Here is a 20,085-nt window from a genome sequence, read left to right as displayed (position 1 = left end):
ACCCAAAGCACTGGCTTTCTCTCTACTCAAGTCTCATTTTTGTATCACGGAAGTGAGTGAAAACAAAGTCCACATTCTGAACCTTATTTTAATGTTTAATAGAAAGTTTAATGTTTAATGTTTAAAAGAAGGTGCTTTTGCTTAAGCTAATTTCAGATGCAGGTTACCTTCATGATGTCAAGTAGGCATGTTGGTATTTTTTCTGCCTTAAAAGGATGAATGACTTGCTCTTAAGGACCAAAGAACATACAGGAGGGGCTTTGGATACCTTGCTTTACTTAGTGATAGGGTAGTTTTTGCTTCTCAGCATTGTTTTCTGGACAGTTCTGCTTTACCTCTTTTGGGTGTCCAAGCCTTTCAGTCAAAGCAGGACTTCTAGAAACCAAGTAGAAAACAAGTAGAAACTTGTTTCTTGAGATTAGAAAAGCAAAATCTAGATCAGTTTTTATTTGTTCTCAGGGAGATGCACTGTGGCTATCAGTATGAATATTACTATTAATATTAATTGAGGGAGATTATGATGTGTGCTCTTGACTTCCACTGATGATAATAGTGGCCAAAGTTCAGTGCTTTGGGGCACTCTCTTGTAGATATGGATGATTATATTAGGCTTCTACTGTATGAAACTACGTTGGGGGATGTGATTACTGCAGTAGAATGCTTGCCCTAAATAATTCACAGAGAACCTGAAAATCATTTGGCATATGTAGAAGTTGGATTTGAACCTTAAGGTCTGTTGTTTGGATTGAATTCGATTTATCTGTGGATAAGAAAAAAGACAAAATACCCAGGTCAACTATCTGGCATTCAAACTCTCCTAGGCAGAGAAGAATTATTCTGCCTTGTTCATGAGCCATTTATGGCTCTCCCCATTAATGTGCTATTTATCTCTTGGTAGGAATTGGAGCACACATTTATATTTTTTGAAATTGCAATAGCATGAGAAAAAAAAAACAAAACACCCATACATGGCCCATTCTGATAATTAATGTTGAGCTCTTCTGAAGACCTTGGGTTAAGTCTAATGTTATTTGGCTTAAGAAATGCATGTTTCCAGCACGGTCTCTCTGAAAGACTAGTTATTCTTCCCAGTGGGAGAAATGGATGAACTATTTTTGGCCACTGTATATCCATTTCACAGTGTCAGAAAAGCGTGAAGGCCTGATATTAGAAGGGCTTCTGTGCTTTATAGTTTGTGTTTGGCAGGTTATTCCTATTGACAGTTTCTGTATACATTTATCATAACTTAGTGTGCACACAAAGCCAAAAGACTATGGAATAGTGCCCAAAATGCAGCTGCTGCCAAGAATTGAGTGTTTCAAAACTGGCTTGCTGAAAACTTAGGCTGTTCATTCAGATTTTGTCCCTCACCATCCCCCCTTTACCGTTTGTAAACAAAATGCATTTGGAATTCTAGTTAGGTTAAATCAATCTGTGTGAAGTGATTTGTTAAAAACAATTTCAGTAAATTGACACTACATATCTATGTGCTTCTGTGTGTGTGTGTGTGTGTGTGTGTGTGTGTGTGTGTGTTTTGCCCCTGGGAATTCCCATTGGTTGACCAGCTCGTCTGTTTCCTTATTATATTTACCATATTCAAAGTTGTTTTGTATTTAAAATTATGTTTTGAGCCACTCTTAGTATTTGTCATGCTCTTAGCTTGGGGTGACTTCGCTTTAGTCTCCCTTATACCTGTGATTATTTAATGGATTCCTACTATTTGACCTATTAAGTTCATTGGAGTTGCAGTGGTTTGGTGCCATCAAATGGCTAATGACAGTACTTTGACATTAAGCTGATTGAAATGTCCACTGGAATTTAAACAGCTCTTACTTGCTACCTTAAAATACAGTACTCTTCCATCTTTTAGGATGTTAACAGTCTTCGACTTTCCCTTATGGATAATCAGAATGTCAGTAAAGAATTTCAAGCTTTGATTGTGAAACATTTGGATGAAAGCCATCTTTTACAAGGTATGTAGCTTATCTGTTGGTGACAGTTTGTGAGTTGATCAGTGATTAGCTTGTAAGACGGTACATTTTAGTCCTCACTCATTATCTCATTGAGACTTCTAATTTTTTAGAGATTGCTTTTACTTTCCTCCTGCAACTAGATGATTGAAGGACTTATATATTCTAAAGCCTCTGAAATTTGGAAAGCTCAGGGCTTATGTGAAAACTAGTAAGGTAAATATTAAAAAAGCTCAGCTGTATGTTGACGTGGAATTTGATATGTTTGAAATTTCGGTCTTAAATCAGTGGAACATGAATTTGGAAATCCTGATCCTCCCATATATCACTGAGTTTCCTGGCCAGTTTCACAGTTGTAAGTATTTTATAAGATTTATCAGTTCTGATGGGGTTCCTGAATTTGGATCCACTAAAACTCTGCATGGGACAGTGAGTTAGGGCTCAATGAGTTATCTGGTACTACTTGGTCTTATACAAATGCTGGAATAAATATAGTTACTTTTTATTCCATTTGCCTATTAATTTACCTAAAAGTTTAAAATAAAAAGTTTAAATTTTTCCTAGCTTTGCTGAAATGTCCTCTTCTCATGTCTGTAGCAGTCTCTTTTAATGTTTTTTTTTTGTCTACTGCTTTTTTTTAAAGACTTGAGAAAATACTATCCTGGATGATGGTATGTTGGGAAATAATGCAGGTTACTCTAAGGAATTTTTTTCTTTCAGGTGACAAAAACTTAGTTGGTTCAGAAGTAAAAATTTATAGCTTGGACCCATCTACTCAGTGGTTTTCTGCAACCATTGTAAATGGAAACCCAGCATCAAAAACTCTGCAAGTCAACTGTGAGGAGGTAAAAGATGATGCTAATTGCATGTAGGATAACTTGACAGAGGGATAATTCTAAAAAGGAATTATAGTATCTTACAGGAGCTAAACAGCTTTATTAACTTTATACTAAAACATAGAGTAGAAAAAGACATAGAACGATTGTTTTTAAAAGAAATTATTTGTAAGAAGCTTCTCTTGTATGTTAACAGAGCTAATTTCTGGTATGTTTCTGAGCATTTTTAATTTTTCTAGTATTTTTGTTTATTTTTAAGATTCCAGCTCTGAAAATTGTCGATCCATCGCTGATTCATGTCGAAGTTGTACATGATAACTTTGTGACATGTGGTAAGATATTATTTGATTAAAGCCTTCATTCTCCTTCCTGTCTTTCCTCTTTCTCCTTTTCATGTTAAGAGAAACAGGGAAGCCAACCTACCTATTTTTAAATGTTCTAGGTAATTCTACAAGAATTGGAGCTGTAAAACGCAAGTCTTCTGAGAATAGTGGAAGTCTAGTTTCCAAACAAGCAAAATCTTGTTCTGAGGTAACCTGACTTACGTTTGTCACTTATGTAAAAGGTTCTTTAACTCTGATGGTGCGTGGCCAGCTTGTTAGTGGTTCTAAAGCTCTCCTCTGTGCTATGCTGTGCTGTCTTTTCTGCTCTTCTTTTCTAGTTCCAGATCTTGGCCATAATTTCTACACTCAAGCAGATGGAGATAATATAAGTTTCTGGTTAACTATTTCTTTTGTGTAAAATATGTTTTATTTTTTGATATTTGCTGAAAATTCTCAATAGACTTGATAATTTCACCCATAAGGAGTGTTTTTGAGGGTAAACTGAGTTGTGTGTATCAAACTGGAAGAAAGCCTGGCATGAGAGGAGGGGGGGAGAACCTTAGAAATCTGAGTAAGTATTGAAATGGGACTCCCCCTCCTCAGTAATAGAGAGGTTTGATTGATAATTTATGGTTGGTTAAACAGACATACTAGTTTTTTAAAGGAAATGGTTGGTTTGCCGTTACTAATTTCTGCCCAGAACAGTATAGGTTGGTATGAATGCCACTGTGAGTTCAAGTACTGGATTTAATTCTGTTCTGAGTTGGTTAGGATTTAGATCAAGAAACTTAAGGCTGTTTCTCTTTTAGGTGAGTTGAATCCTTAGGACCTATTACAATACAAATAACTTTTTTTACAACTTAGGTGTCCAGATGCATTTATGGTACAGTGACAAAAACACCTTTATGATGCTGTGCTCCACGCTGGAGTTTAGAATTTTAAAATTGACCAAGCTGGTGTTAAGATTGTTGGCAGCACTTTAGAGGGAACTTTGGGATTTGTGGAAGTAAGGCAAGGAGAAATGGTATGGGAGTGGGCCAGAGTCGGTTAATGAACCTAGGGCTCTGGATCAGGGCAGACTGGACCACAACATCAGCTAGAACCAGAGTAGGCACTGTGCTACACAAATATATAAGAATCTGACTGGCAAAGATGATTGGCTTTCCTGAGGCTTAAGCCTGTGTATAGGCAACAGGAACTTTGACACTTGACCCAAAAACTTTGTAAACCAAGATATCTAATATCTCTCTCTTCCTTCCAAATGTGTAGGCCTCACCTCAGGTTGTTCAGGAAAGAATGAAGAGGTTATTATTGGAAATTAATATTACTACTTTCATTTTTGCCTTAAAGTTTACAAGGGAGAAGTAATGTAGTAGGGACTGTGAAGTGAGGATGTCAAGCAAGTGATTCTTGTATCTTGGAGTTAAGCTTACGGAGGATATTTTCAAGTGATCCACAGTATCAGAAGCTGAGAGAGAAACAGAGTAGAGTAATAACTTGTTGGGTTTTGACGTTGGATAAATTGTTAGCAGTCTGGGTTAGAGGTAATAAAGGCTAGTTTGGAGATGTTGATTGGCTGTAGCCTGTCATGGAGAATGCATCAGTGTAAATAGTTGGTGAGAGGAAAAGGAGAACCACATGATGTGTTGAGGAGGGGGGCTAGGGAATAGGAAATGGCACCCTGATGGATCATTGAAGAATTATCCTGGGCTGCTACAGGCAGGACTGGGGTCAGGGAAACTCCTATGGAAGAAGGTGCCAGTTCTTCACAGTGACAAGCTTATCAGTGATGGAACAGGTAATTGAGCAAGTAAATGTATAGCCTTCAAAGAGGCGTGTGTAAAATGTGGTAATATATACGTAAGTGATCCTCTGTTCCTGACTCCTACTCTTCAAGGGCAGGGAGCATGTCTTTTTGAACTCGGTCAGCATTTTGTCTGGCTCAGTAGCATTGCGTGCTGCTGAACTGATTATTGGGCACCATATAGGCTATTTTTGAAAAAAGCCTAAACTTTGGCTAGGAGATAAGGTCCCATAACCTATTTGAGCTTAATTTCTGCACCTAAAATGAGAAACTAAATTGGTATTTTAAAAATGTCTCTTTGAGCTCTTAAACTCTGTACTAGTCAAATTCTCAGTCTAAAGGAAATTGGAATGGTAGATTGGCTGGAGATGGGTATTGGCATTTTTAGAAATTCTTTTTATTATTGTTACTGTAAAGGTTATTCTCCTTTATATTGAGCTTACTTGTCAAAAGATTCTCACATTAAAAAAAAGTTATTCTCATTTTAAAATTTCTATTTAACCCAGAAAAACAGAAAAGAAACATCACTTCTAATCATATTTCTCACAGACTCTCACTCACTATTCACATTTTGGAATACTTGTCCTCCTGTCTTCCCCCCCCCCCCCTGTAAAATCATGGAGGCCTTTTAAAAAAACAAACTAAAAACCAAACTGTTCTATAGCCTCCTTGATTCCTTTCCAGTATGTTGTGAAAATTTTTCCATATCAGTAAATACTCTTTTTTTTCTTTTTTTCTTTTTTTATCCTGGGTGGTTCTTGTAATCAGGTAAATTTTGAAAACACTGGCTGGGGCTAGATTCAAAAGAGCTAGACAGGTAAAGGAAGAGGTGGGGAAAGAAAGTTCATTTAAATATGGGAGTGAAAGGTGAGTACAGTGACATACTTGGCACACATCTCACTGTTTGGATTTCCCAGATGTGTTGGACTGGCATGGATTTTACTTTTAGGGTGGTCTTTGGAAGACAGGTATTTGGGATTAGGTAGACAAGACTCTTGATTGCCTTGGTGAAAACTTTTTCATAGAATCAGCCTGTTTGCCAGTAACATCTGGTTCCTTGAAGGTCTTCTCTGCCTAGCAGACTATTCCTCAGAGTTAGGACATTGCTTGGTTAATTGAGAGTCTGCTGAGTAGTGTGAGCCAGCAGTGTCCTTTTTAGACTACCATCATACACTCAATTATATTATCTCCGTCTGCTGGCAGGGAGGAACTATTGCCATGACTGGTATAGAAGACCTTCAGGGAAAACTCTTCAGGTAAGAAGAAACCTTGACCCTTGTCAAGTCAGAGGCCAGTGCAGTGGTGTGCACGTGAAGATGGGTTTTGGAATTGGAGCTCTATCCCTGTTGAGCTAACCCTTAGAAATTTCTAGAGTGATATATTTCATTCCTAAAAGGAAAAGCATCCTAAGTTATGCTACTTGTAACACATGGGTGACTATACTGAGAAAATTTTTGTGTTTTTCTGCTTTGAGTCGGCTAATCTGTGTGCCAGGCACTGTGGTAAAGCATAGCCCTATAAAGTAGGCTTCATGATTCTCATTTTACAGTTGAGGAAACTGAACTCAGAGAGCTTAAGTAATGTGCTAGAAGTGTCAGAGACCAGATTCCAACCAAGGTCTGCCACCAAAGCCCAGTGCTCTTAAGTAAGCACTGCGCTGGTGTTACCACTCCTCTCCAGATCTTTTCCTTGGTATGGTGAGTCACCATTGTAAAGACAGCACATTCCTACTTCCTTCCCTCTATCCTTCCATCCATCTTTCCAACAAATACTTATTGAATATGAAATATACACTGGACACATTGGTGAGCATTACTGCCTGGCTCTTAAGGGTAACTCATAGGACTGACATAGCTATTTTGAAATAACCAAGTGCTAACAGCATTCATTCATAAATTCCACCAGTCTTATTTGAGCATCTGCTGTGTGCCTTGCTTTATAAGGTTTAACAGTGGACACAAAAGCAGGGTCTGCCCATAAGAGTGTGCGATTCATTGTGAGGAAACTGACAATAAAAAAGTAATTTAAATAAAGCGTTAAATGCAGTATTGTAGTGCGATGACAGTTGGGGATGCCTTGTGTGGCACTGCTTTGGAAAGAGTAATCAGAGATTCTGAGGAGGTGACAATAGAGCAGATTTGAGAGTGAAGGGATAGAACCAGCCAGCCACATGGAAACTATCCAGAGAGGGGATACCAAGTACAAAGGTGCAGGCAGGAAAGAGTTTAGACCATCTGAAGACCAGAAAGGAAGCCAGTGTAGTTGAAGCACTGTGAACAAGTAGAATGAGAAGAGTGGAGAGGGTTGGCGGAGACCAGACCACATAGAATTCTTATAGGCAGTGAAGTGCCATGATCTGATTTATTTATATATATATTTACATATGTGTGTGTGTTTACATATATATGTGTGTATATATATATATGTGTGTATTTATATATATACACATATATACACACACACACAAAAGATCTTATTTATTTGACAGCGCACAAGCAAGGGGAGCAGCAGGCAGAGGCAGAGGGAGAAGCAGTCTCCCTGCTGAGCAGGGAACCTGATGCAAGACTCGATCCCAGGACCTGATCATGACCTGAGCTGAAGGCAGATGCTTAACTGACTAAGCCACTCAGGCACCCTGATTGATTTATATTTTATAAAGATTGCTCTGTGGTAGAATAAATTTGAGTAGGAGGCAGAACATTTAGGCAAAAATGGAAGTCAGGACAGTTAGACACATGGTAGTCTAGGGGAAAATTGGTGGTAGAGGTGGCATAGAAAGAAGTTGGCTAGATTCCAGAAATATTTTAGAACTAGAGGCAGGACTTACTGGTTCGTTGATTGGATACTAGGAAATGAGATGAAGGGGGTTTTGACTACAGCACAGCGCTGTCATGCAGAATAAAAATTTATGCAATCTAAAGTTCTTTAGTATGTTACTATAGGTTTGCAATCGAAATTTCTTAAGTAGGTTACTGTCAGGAAAGTAATTTAAGAAAAGGTACTGTATGTATTAGTGCATCAACTCTAAACATAATTTAGAACAAGGATAATGCTTGATGAAAGTGAACGTTGAGTAAGTATTTTGAAATGACTTGGCAATTCAACTTTGGGAGGGTAATTTAGAATTCTAAAACAGTCAAAAAGGACTTTAGGACTAAACTTCTCTAATTTCCTCAGTTTAAGGAATAAGAAACTGAGTGCCAGAAAGCTAAAGTGGACAATCCCCAGGATATTATTAGAATAGCCAAAGTCTCCCCCTCAAAAATTTTTTTCTGGGGAATACTAGGTTAATATTTGACCAAAATTGAGTTGACTAAAATAATATATGATCTGATAGTTTTGTATTTTAAAATAGTTTGAAGCTATGCCAAAACTTTGGTGATTAAGGTAATTCTTATTTTTCAGATATATCTAAATATTTAGCATGTATTAGGCACTCTTCAAGCTGCCAGAGTTAAATGTCTGAGAAAAAGATTCATGAGTGGACTACATGTAAATATACTCAGAATTGAGAAATTTTAAAACCTTACTAAGTTTTAAGGTCAGGTTCTACCTCAGATTTTACCTGGAAGATGAAGAAACTTGGAAGATTCTTCAAGGTTAGCTTTGGTAGTAAGATAAATGTAAAGGTCATTGTGGAATGAAAGAGTTGCAGCTGGGAAGGGCAGGGACTTGTAATTTAAGTGCGTACAGAGAGGTTGCTGGAGAGGGGGAACGGTTTCCCCTGGTTTAGCTGGAGACTGCCCCTGTGGAGTTGAGTTTAATCTCTTCCTTCTTTTTCCCTGGTGGGAAGTTTACTTTTGTGGAAAGTGTAAATTGGGAAGAAGAGGGGTCTGTTATTTATATTTTTGTGAAGATAAAACTACCTGAAAAGTGAAGGTGTCCCAACTCTGTCCCATAGACTTGTCATGACTTGGTAGTTTTTGCAGTTGGGGTGGCCTTTGTGACTTGAAGAGCTGTATAAAAGCAATAACGGTGTTCTCAACCTTTATTGCATTGTAAAGGCTTCTCTTGGTACCCAGTAGGCACCACTGCCTACGGGAGTCCTAGGTGGTCTGGTCTCCTGCCAGCCTATGCAGTAAGTGCGTCGTAGGCACTCAGGTAATGCTAAAATGAATGCGTGTGAAGCTGCTACCGTCTGAAGACTGTCAGTTGAAAACTCACTTTTGTGCATTGCATTATTAAAGTAATTGCCACATGGCTGCATTTTCCTGACATAATGATTCAGAAGTCTGTAAAAGATCAGCTGGTGATTTTTTTTATAGGAAGACTCAAGTTTTGTGAAAAGCTGGCGTGATTTATTTAACAGCCTTTGGATAGAAGTCCTTAATGTTGTGATTTATCACTTGTTATACTGTCCTGTTTTGTTTTGTTTTTTTTAATTTGGAAATGGTATTTGCTTATTCAGTACTACACCAAGCAAATAAATTTGATTCTTGCTAGGACTTCATAATTCCCCAACTAGGAACTTTCCCTTTTAATATCTGTTGGTTTGGTATCTTTTAGGCCTCTCCCAGTATGTGTCCTGTACAGTCTGTTCCCACAACAGTTTTTAAGGAGATACTGCTCGGCTGTACTGCTGCAACTCCGCCGAGTAAGGACCCGAGGCAGCAGAGCACTCCCCAGGCTGCCAACTCTCCACCTAATCTTGGCGCAAAAATTCCTCAAGGGTGAGTAAAGCTGTTTGTTGAAGGTGTTCAGTCTTACTAGAACTAGAATGGTTCATCACATGTGAGCTTACCTTTGCTCAGGTGGCAAGACTGCATTTGGTGTTTCATAGAGAGTTAGTATAGCTATGTTGGTGTGCTCACCTGCCATTCATCACTTCTCAGGTTGTCCAGGGAGGCTTTTCATTAGGGTTTTCAATTGGTCACGTGCCTTAGGTAAAAAGGGTGATAGGCATACAGAACAACGTGGAAAACATTTAAAAAAATTGGAGATGTGAGGAAAGAGCAACTTTCTTGACTCGATAAAGTTAGGAGAATCCATTGAAATCCTACAGACAGTTGTAGAATGAATGTCCGCTTTAAGGAAAAGGAGCCAGGTTGGTGGTATGTGGAAGACTGAGGTCAGTGGGGGTGTGGAGAACAGGGAGACCTGGTGATAGTGAGTGGTTCTTATCAGCTCAGACGTCAAATATAGGTGTGAGAAATGTGGCTGCAGAGAAGGTAAGCCCTAGAAATGAGGGTGCAGTAGCCACAGGGGGCATAGGTTGCTAATTTATAGGTGAAGAAAAGGAGTAAGAAATGAGTGTAACCAGGGGCGCCTGGGTGGCTCAGTCGTTAAGCGTCTGCCTTCGGCTTGGGTCATGATCCCGGCGTTCTGAGATCGAGCCCCGCATCGGGCTCCCTGCTCAGTGGGAAGCCTGCTTCTCCATCTCCCACTCCCCCTGCTTGTGTTCCCTCTCTCGCTACCTCTCTCTCTGTCAAATAAATAAATAAAATCTTCAAAAAAAAAAAAAAAAAAAGCATAACCGGAGATTTGAAGTGGCTACAAGGGTTTTAAGGGAAGCCTCTCTTAGAAGGGGTGGTGTCTGTGCAGACAGTTGATAAAAGCTTAACATACAAGTAAGAGAGACAGTGGTATAGAAAGGTGGATTGGGGCACCTGGGTGGCTCACCTGGTTAATCGTCTGCCTTCAGCTCAGGTCATGATCCTGGAGTCCCGGGATCGAGCCCATGTCGGGCTCAGTGGGAAGTCTGCTTCTCCCTCTGCCTTTCCCCCTGCTCATGCCCCCCCCGCTCCAAATAAATAAAAATCTTAAAAAAAAAAAAAAAAAGGCGGGGGGGGTGGGTTTGGAGGAATGCTGCAATCGGGGGAGGGTGGCTGAGTACATTGGTTCACTGGGAGGAAAGCGGGCTGTCTGGGATGAGCTTGGAAGGTGGCCACAGAGCAGTTGGACAGAAGGAGGAGCCGTCTTCAGAGTAGAAAAGGGGAATAGTAAGAAGTACAGTGTTCCCCAAGCCTAAAGTGAGTACTTAAATGAAGTTCTTGGGGTACCCTGGCTGGATCATTCGGTGGGGCATGCGACTCTTGATCTCAGGATCGTTAGTTCAAGCCCCAAGTTGGGCATAGAGCTTACTTAAAAAAATTGTTTTTTCTTCTCAAGGGTGAAATCCTTTGTTAGAGGCATGGGAAAACAAGTTTAATAGGAAAAAAGGACTTTGTGTTTTGCTGGGGAAACAACTTTAGGATGAATTTCAGAGAAACAAAAGTTCTTTAAGGATACCCCCCATTAGGGTAAGGGATGGGAGGAATACCAGATCATTCTGTGAACAAGCAAGTAATCAATTGGCTCTTCAGTTGCTTTGGGTCCTGATCACTAACCAAACAAGAATGGAATTCTCCAGCATCGGGGCTGCTTACATGTTTGTAGCCAGACTGGGTTTTGTGCTACTGGTGGTTTGGTTCCATACGATAACTCCGTTTGTTTTGAGGGAAAGCTAAGTTTCCTTATGCTGTAATATATAGAACTAACCTGAAGTAGTGAAGGATTTATAAGAACATACAGATAGGACTTAGGGTTATATTTTCCTGAGTGTTTAAGATACTTTTGCAGAGCCATTGACTGATTATTTTTAACTCCAGCTCACAGAAACCTATCCTACATTCTCTCATAACATAAGCATTTTTTTCTCTTTCGTATTGGTTGCCTTAGGGTACCAAACAGTTGTTTTTGAAAGGTAGAGGAGAGGTAAAAGAGACGTAGATGCTAGTTTTTCATATTTTCTGTTTCAGATGTCATAAACAGATTTTACCAGAAGAACTTTCGTCCTGTCTCAATACAAAGCCTGAAATACTGAGAACAAAACCAGACATTGTCTGCAAAGTAGGATTGCTGTCTTCAAAGTTCTCCCAGAATGGAACGGGAGACTTAAAACCCCTTAGTGAACCAAAAGGTAGCTGTACCCAGCTGAAGACCAACACTGATAAGGAAGACAAATTGGAATCTGTTTCTCCGTCATCGGCTGGCCTTCCTAGGGAGTGCTTACCTATAAAGCCTTCCACAGCAGAGCTGGAAATTGCCAGTACTCCTGAACTGCAGAAGCACCTAGAATATACACCTTCTACATCTGATGTCCTTTCTAATAAGCCAGAAGAGAAAGCAGGTGTCAGTAGTAATAGCCCTAATAGTTGTGTGGAAAAGAAGATAGAACCTTCAACTTTAGGATGCCGGTCACAGAATTTGAAGGAATCTTCGGTAAAAATAGATAATGAAAGCTGTTGTACAAGAAGCAACAATAAAATCCAGAACGGTGAGTGTTTCTACATGTCTTTATTGGTAGAAGGTAAGAGATGGTAGTGGGTACATATATATATATTTTCTTACCGTATGAGAAAATAATATGAAAATGACTATAGAAAAAGTTCATACAGGGGCACCTCAGTTGGTTAAGCAGCCAACTCTTGATTTCGGCACAGTTCATGATCTTGGGGTCCTGGGATCGAGTCGCGTATTGGGCTCCTTGCTCAGTGGGGAGTCTGCTTAAGGATTCTCTCTCTCTCTCCCTCTCCCCTGCCCCTCCCTTGGCTTGTGCACACTTGCATGTGCTCCCTCCCTCTCTCTCTCTCATAAATAAGTAAATCTTTAAAAAAAAAAAAAAAAGAAAAAAGAAATAGTTCATACAGTTGGAAAAGTTCAAAGGAGAAAGTAACATCCCAAAATCTCCTCAGAAATGATTACTCTTAGGGGCGCCTGGGTGGCGCAGTCGTTAAGTGTCTGCCTTCGGCTCAGGGTGTGATCCCAGTATTCTGGGATTACGCCCCACATCGGGCTCCTCCGCTGGGAGCCTGCTTCTTCCTCTCCCACTCCCCCTGCTTGTGTTCCCTCTCTCGCTGGCTGTCTCTGTCAAATAAATAAATAAAATCTTAAAAAAAAAAAAAAAAAAGATTACTGTTAATATCTTGGTGTACCTAGTTCCACGTGTATTAGAAGTACAGACAAACTCTTACACAAATGGGTTTATACCAACAGTTTTACCCTGTGAATTAGTGTAGGTGTCTATTAACATTTTAAAGGCTGCAAGGATTCCATTATATATGCATTTATCAGATGGCCTAATTGGTTCCTATTAGATGGGTGGTTCCCAGTTTCTGGTTGTAAGCAAATAATTTTGAAACAGAATCTAAAGTAATCAGATGGTAATTTTATCTTCAGCTTATCACTGATTTTGTATGATAGAAGAGATGGAAGGGCGCCTGGTGGCTCAGTCGGTTAAGCATCCAGCTCTCGATTTCGGCTCAGGTCATGATCTCAGGGTTGTGAGATTGATCTCCATTTGGGCTCTGCACTGGAAATGGAGCCTGCTTGGGATTCTCCCTCTCCCTGTGCCCTTCCCCACTCCCACTCCCCCCCCTCCAAAAAAAAGAAGAGACGGAAGAGATGATTGATACTTTATGCTCATGCAAGTAGTTCAGATCTGCAGGGGTTTTTTTGTTTTGTTTTTTTGTTTTTAAGACAATTATACCAGCACCTCTAGAAAAAGGACTTTTGGTTAAAGATTTTAAGGACGGACTGAAACACTGGGCAGTTTCTTTGCCTAAGGCCAAGTCCTACTGCACTCAAAACTTAAAAATTACGTACAAGCGTACCTCGTTTTATTGTGTCTTGCTTTATTGCACTTTGCAGATCACTGCATTTTTTTTTCTCACATTGAAGGTTTGTGGTAACCCTGTGTCAAGCAAGTCTCTTGGCACCATTTTCCCAACAATTTTTGCTCATTTGTAGTCTCTCTGTCACATTTTGATAATTCTTGTAATATTTCAAACCCTTCATTATCATGATGTTATGGTGATTTGTGATCAGTGATCTTTATGCTACTGTCGTAATTATTCTGGGGCACCGCAAACTGCGGCCATGAAAGATGACGGACTTAGTTGATAAATGTTGCATTTGTTCTGACTGCTCCACCAGCCAACCGTTTCCTCATCTCTGTCCCTCTCCTCCGGCCTGCCTCTTCCCTAAGACAGAAAAATACTGAAATTAGGCCAAGTAATAACCCCACAGTGGCTTCTACGTGTTCAGGTGAAAGGAAGAGTTGCACGTGTCTCACTTTAAATCAAAAGCTAGAAATGATTAGGCTTAGTGAGGAAGGCATGTTGAAAGCCAAGATAAAGCTAGGCCTGTCACACCAGACAGTTAGCCAAGCTGCAAATCCAAAATAAAAATTCTGGAAGGAAATTAAGGAGTACTACTCCAGTGAACACACGAATGATCTAGAAAGTGGAACAACCTTATTGCTGATACGGAGACTGTTTTAGCGGTCTGGATGGAAGAGCAAACCAGCTCCAACAGTCCCTTAAGCCAAAGCCTAGTCCAGAGCAAGGCCATCACTCTCTTCAAGTCTATGAAGGCTGAGAGGTGCGAGGAAGCTGCAGAAAAGTTTGAAGCTATCAGAGGTCGGTTCTTGAGGCTTAAGGAAAGAAGCCCTTGCATAACCTAAAAGTGCGAGGTGAGGCAGCAAGTAATGCTGGAGAAGCTGCAGCAAGTTAGCCAAAGATCTAGCTCAGATCATTCACGAAGGTGGCTACTCTACACGACAGATGGGAAGAAGATGCCAGCTAGGACTTTAATAGCTAGGGAGGAGAAGTCAGTTCCTGGCTTCAAAGCTTCAAAAAACAGGCTGATTCTCTTCTTAGGAGCTAATGCAGCTGGTGACTTTAAGGTGAAGCAATGCTTTCATCCTTCTGAAAACCTTAAGGCCTTTAGGGTATGCTAAATCCACTCTGCCTGTGCTCCGTAAGCGGAAGAGCAGAGCCTGGATGACAGCACATTTGTTTACAGCATGGTTTACTGAATATTTTAAGCCCACTATTGAGGCCTATTGCTCAGAAAGAAAAACTTCCTTTCAAAATATTACTGCTCACTGACAAGGCGCCTCTTCGCCCAAGAGCTCTGATGGAGATACACAAGATTGATGTTTTCATGCTGGCTAACACAGTACCTATTGCAGCCCATGGATCAGGGAATAATTTTGACTTTCAAATCTTATTTAAGAAATACATTTTGTAAGACTATAGCTACCATAATGTTTTTTCAATGGATCAAGGCTATTGCACACTTAATACGTTGCAGTGTAGTGTAAGTATAACTTTTATATGTGCTGGGCAACCAAAAAATTTATTTGATATGCTTTCCTGCGATACTCGCTTGATTGAGGTGGCTTGGAACCACACCTGCTGTGTCCACAAGGTCTGCACGTACTCTTTAGAGAAGACGCGACACTGTAGCTTGAGGGTGCATGCCACTGATGGCAGCTAACACGAGTTCTATTAGAATTACTAGAACTAAATGGCTTTGGTATGTCAAAAGGTTCAGAGCTATTCCAATTTAAAAATACCTTTGATAATTGTCAGCTGTGTGGGAAAATTAGCATGGATTTTGATAGCTTTTAAAAAACGTAATAAAAAACACTATGCACTTGGATAAGTAGGAAACGAATGTACCCACGATTTAGTTTTTACTTCAGGCCTCTGAAGCTAGAGAGAAGATGGATGGATTTGACTGTTGGTCTTTGGCTACAGAGTTGGAGGAGTAGGAAAACCTCTTTGCCTAGTGATTCTTCTAGCCCAGCTTCTGCACTCTTAGGCATAAGTTGATAGGGCTGTTAATTTGCATAAAATTAATTGCGTAAGATTATACTGTTCCTCTTAAATTATGTAACTCCCCAAAGAAAGTGAATATTCATAACCATATTTCTGTTCTATTTTTTTATTCTTTTTGAGTCATCAGGACTTACATTCAGATAGTTTTTGAAGCAGATTACTTTAATATTATATAAAGAAACAGTAAAAATTCTACATTGATAAGCACATTATAGGTTAGAGTTAGGGAGTCTCGCTTTGTCTTACTTTGTATGTTGTACAGCTATATACCAACTAAAGTGATTTTTAGAGAAATGAAAGACCTAATTAAATGTCCTGGTGCATGCTGTCTCCTGGGACGTCTGGTTGAAGAGCGAGAGAGTGTGATCAGGATCTCTGCGCTACGTCCACTGGTATTGCTTGTGGGTATGGAAAGATTAGACTGGAAGCTATTTTGTCCCCTGCATCCTTCTCCAGTTTGGGGCTAGAAAACAAAAGCAGGCTGAGTCGAAGAACAGCTGTCTGTTTTCTGTTAGGTAGACGTGTGACTCCTCAGAAGTTGGCATTACTTTTTTCCCTTGGCTCTACTCCGAATTTGTGAGAATCATTGATTAGGTCAACTGTTGCTCTCCTTGCTAAAGAGCTAGATATATAGGTAGTTCAGCTTGCTTATTTCTAGGTATTTCCTCTTATAAGTGAGGGCAGAACAGATAACCTTTGGACTCTTTGGCCGTGGTCTGAAAACCTGGTCCAGCCTAGAAGGTGATGTTTTTTCAGTATCTGAGTGATTAAAATTCCATCCTTGAACTGCTGATATCTTTATTTTCTGTTCTTTCACTATAACTGAATAAGGGATCATGGCCTGACAGCATCCATTTAGCATTTTACGGTGTGCTCTGGTTCTACTTCAAAAGAGAGGTAAGGTGGGGCTCCTGGGTGGCTCAGTCGGTTAAGCATCTGCCTTCGGTTCAGGTCACGATCCCAGGATCCTGGGATCCAGTCCCGCATTGCATCGGGCTCCTTGCTCAGCGGGGAGCCTGCTTCTCCCTCTGCCTGCCGCTCCCCTTGCTTGTACTCTCTCTCTCTCTCTCTGACAAATAAATAAATAAATAAAATCTTTTTAAAAATGAGAGGTAAGATTAGAATATCACTAAGGTCATTAAAGGTGTTTAGTTTATTTAAAGCGTTCTTTCCTTTGAGATCTTCCACTTTCCTCCCCAACTACTAACCTCTCCCAGCTGTGTCTCAACTGGTTCCCCAAAAGTTGTTTCTTGGGCTTGTTTTTGTTTTTTGTTTGCCAAAGAATCTACATCCCTGCGCCTTGGGCCCTGAGGGAAGAAGGTCTTTTCTGTTGGTTTCATATGAAATACTCTTCAATGCTCTTGACTTATAAATAGATTCATTTCCGTGTTGTTTGGGTTGATGCAACTGATGCAGAGATCACTCTTTCCTGTCAAATCTCTACATTCCCCCCCCCCTTTTTTTAAAGGTTTTATTTATTTATTTGACAGAGACAGCCAGTGAGAGAGGGAACACAAGCAGGGGGAGTGGGAGAGGGAGAAGCAGGCTCGCAGCAGAGCAGGGAGCCCGATGTGGGGCTCGATCCCAGAACCCTGGGATCACTCCCTGAGCTGAAGGCAGACGCTTAATGACTGAGCCACCCAGGTGCCCCCTCCCCTTTTTCTTTAGAAACTGTGCTAACATTTCCCTTTAAGTTCTCTTGCACATTACAAGTTAAAACTTAAAATGTGCCTTTACTTAAAATCATAATCCATAAGTCTTTAGTTACTGCCCTTCATTCTGAATGGAACGTGTATGAAGGAAATTGAAGAAATATCAAGGGTCAGGTGACACGTCTTGGAAGCATTTAGAAGATAGCTCTTACTTTATACACCCGGGGGCCTGTGTGGGAAAGCTGTTTGGCCATTATTATATTTAGAATGGTTGGCTTTTGCGCAGTGCTCTAGAAAACACGCTTTGTGTGTTTTGAAACACAGTCTTTGAAAAGTGACAGAATTGACTTGCACACAGATCTCTGTTGAGGTGAACCTATCTCTCTGCATTTTTAGTGTTGCAATGAGTTTAAGTACCTGATTTGGAAGAGTCTTAAATATTTTTCTTATCTAGGGTTGTGAGTAGAGATGTACACTACCTTGGAATTATGAGTCTAGTTGGTGAATTTGGGGTTTTAAGTTGCCTTGCCAAATAGATTTACCAAATGAGAATTATTTTATAAAGGGAGTAAAGCTTTCCAATTATTCTGATGGTGGTCTTATGTTAAGCCAGTTTTAGAAATTACAGTTGAACCAGTATTTAAGGAGTTCTCCCTTTGGGAAAGCTGTCCTTTGGAAAAGAATTCAGTCAAATGTTGGGGTGACTTAAAATTTTGAAGTCTCATTTCTTTAATCTTCTGTTTTCCTAGCCCCCTCCCGGAAGTCGGTTTTGACAGACCCAGCCAAACTCAAGAAGCTGCAGCAGAGCGGGGAGGCCTTTGTACAGGATGACTCCTGCGTGAACATTGTCGCGCAGCTGCCCAAGTGCCGGGAGTGCCGCTTGGACAGCCTCCGCAAGGATAAGGAGCAGCAGAAAGACTCGCCTGTGTTTTGTCGCTTCTTTCACTTCAGGAGGTGAGGCATTTGGGGAAAAGCTCAGATAATCTGGGCTCTATAGCATACTTTTTTCCCTCTTCTGTCAGTGGTAAATCTAGAACTACAAAGAGTGAAGTTTGCATGTTTAATCTCTGGCTTTGAGCGTCTAGATCTTATCCCATGTTATTTCCTTCTCGGTCTCCCGTTCAGTTGGTTTTTAAAGTAGAGAAGCCTAAACATGCAACCTTCTCTTCCCAAAACTAACAAACATTATAGAAAAATGCTGAAATTTCTTAAAAAAAAAAAAATTACAAATAACCACTGTTAACTTTTCAGTGCATTTTAGTGTTTGTATGGTCATGAAATATATTCAAGCATACTTGCTTGGGTATGTTGTATATACTGTGTTTAATCTTACTTTCTCAGTACATTGTAGGAACCCCTTGGTCATGTTAGCTTTTTTCTGCAAAAACTTTGAATAATTAGGTAGGAACCCATAACAGTATTTGAAAATTCATTTAACCAATTTTCTTATTGGTCTTAAGATTATTTTGTGGTTTTTGTCACTAAAAATAGTACAGAAACAATCATCTCCTTATCCGCATCTCTCATTGTTTACTTTGGAAGGATTACTGGAAGTGGCATTACTGGGTCAGAAGCCGTGTGTGTTTTAAGGCTTTGATACGTATGTTCTGCAAATTGCTCTACAGGAAGGTTGCACCTGTGTCCAGGCCCTCCGGCAGCGTTTAAGCATTCCTGTCTCTCTGTACTGTTGCCAGCAGGAAGAGGCATATCTTTTTTAAAAAATCTTTCCTAATCTTGTAGGCAAAAACTTTCATTTTTACATTGTGTTTTTTTAAGTCAAGTTTTCTCAATTCTTCTTAGTGAAGAAAAAGGCTGTTTTTTCTTTTTTGTTGTCATCTGCTCTTTGGTAAATAAATGAGCATTGTTGGTATGGGTTAACTATAAGTATGATTCACTTTCTCAGAAATGTAGATACTTTCAGGCTCGACTAGTCCTTCTAATCATAAACAGAAATGTTGACTTGAATTTTTTCTATTCACCTCCTCCCCTTTAGTTTTATCAAGATTTAAGAGGGCTGAAGAACTGACTGAAATGCACACGTATTTTAGGTCATTGATTATATCTGTTCTGGTAACTTTCAGATTTGGGCTTATTTTAATGAACTCTAGAGTTTTTTAGATGGTAGTTGTCGCATTTGTTCCTGAGTAAATTGCAGAAGCACCACGATGAAGTATGTGTCTGGTATTTAGAACTGTAATAACTGCTAGCATGTTAGCATATCCTTATATTAGCATATTTTGAATAACGTGGCCCAGAATAAGTTCTTAATAAAGGTTAGTTCTGCTTCCTCTCTGGAGAATTCTTTTTTACAGGAAAGTGTGTTAAGATGCATATGCTGTGGGTTCTGACATGTATTTTGAAGAGAGCACAAAGTGTTACACTTTGTACAGATCTGTGTATTCCTGCTTACACACTTGGTTTCATTAGTGTTCCTTTGCTCTGAAAGGTATAAGCGGACTGGAGGAGAGAGATTGTTTGATTTCGGTATAAGTGGCATAGGCCTTTTAAGGAGGAGACAATTAGTTTTTTCTTTTGAATATTAGTAGAGCTTTTTTTTTTTTTTAACCACTATTTTGTAACCATCTAGAAGTCACTGCTTTTTATGACTTAGCTGTTTTCCCATTTTTGACCTCTTTCAAGACGAAAGTGCCTTTGCTCAGTGTTGCATAGTAGAAGCCAGTGTAGTGGAAACTAGAACAAATTCACTTCTTCAGTAAAAAGAATGTCATAACTTAAAGAATAGAGCCCTCCCCCCCCCCCCGCCGATGTTTAGAGAGAAGATTAAGGCTGTCATTAGTCTCCTCCTCAAGTTAGTTTCTTATTGAACTCTCCTGCAGATAAAATAGAAAGGTTAGAGACTCAGTACTAAAGCCCAATTGCCAAATCCTATTTGCCA

General features: G+C 39.9%; 1 protein-coding gene across 2 annotated transcripts in view; it reads left to right on the top strand.

The window, feature by feature from the left end:
• The window catches only part of KDM3A (lysine demethylase 3A), a 54,115-nt gene that overhangs the window by 10,272 nt on the left and 23,758 nt on the right, over positions 1 to 20,085 (top strand). For both annotated transcript variants that reach the window (XM_040623225.1, XM_040623224.1), the window contains exons 5-11: positions 1,871 to 1,973; positions 2,691 to 2,815; positions 3,066 to 3,138; positions 3,249 to 3,337; positions 9,440 to 9,603; positions 11,671 to 12,188; positions 17,939 to 18,143. In XM_040623225.1, the coding sequence (XP_040479159.1) occupies positions 1,871 to 1,973; positions 2,691 to 2,815; positions 3,066 to 3,138; positions 3,249 to 3,337; positions 9,440 to 9,603; positions 11,671 to 12,188; positions 17,939 to 18,143 (1,277 nt within the window). The remainder of the gene's footprint in view (positions 1 to 1,870; positions 1,974 to 2,690; positions 2,816 to 3,065; positions 3,139 to 3,248; positions 3,338 to 9,439; positions 9,604 to 11,670; positions 12,189 to 17,938; positions 18,144 to 20,085) is intronic.

This window comes from Ursus maritimus, unplaced genomic scaffold (assembly GCF_017311325.1).
Source record: "Ursus maritimus isolate PB19 unplaced genomic scaffold, ASM1731132v1 scaffold_6, whole genome shotgun sequence".
NCBI lineage: Eukaryota > Metazoa > Chordata > Mammalia > Carnivora > Ursidae > Ursus > Ursus maritimus.
The sequence above is the reverse complement of the archived record's forward strand: the minus strand, read 5'-3'. Positions and strand labels throughout refer to the sequence as shown.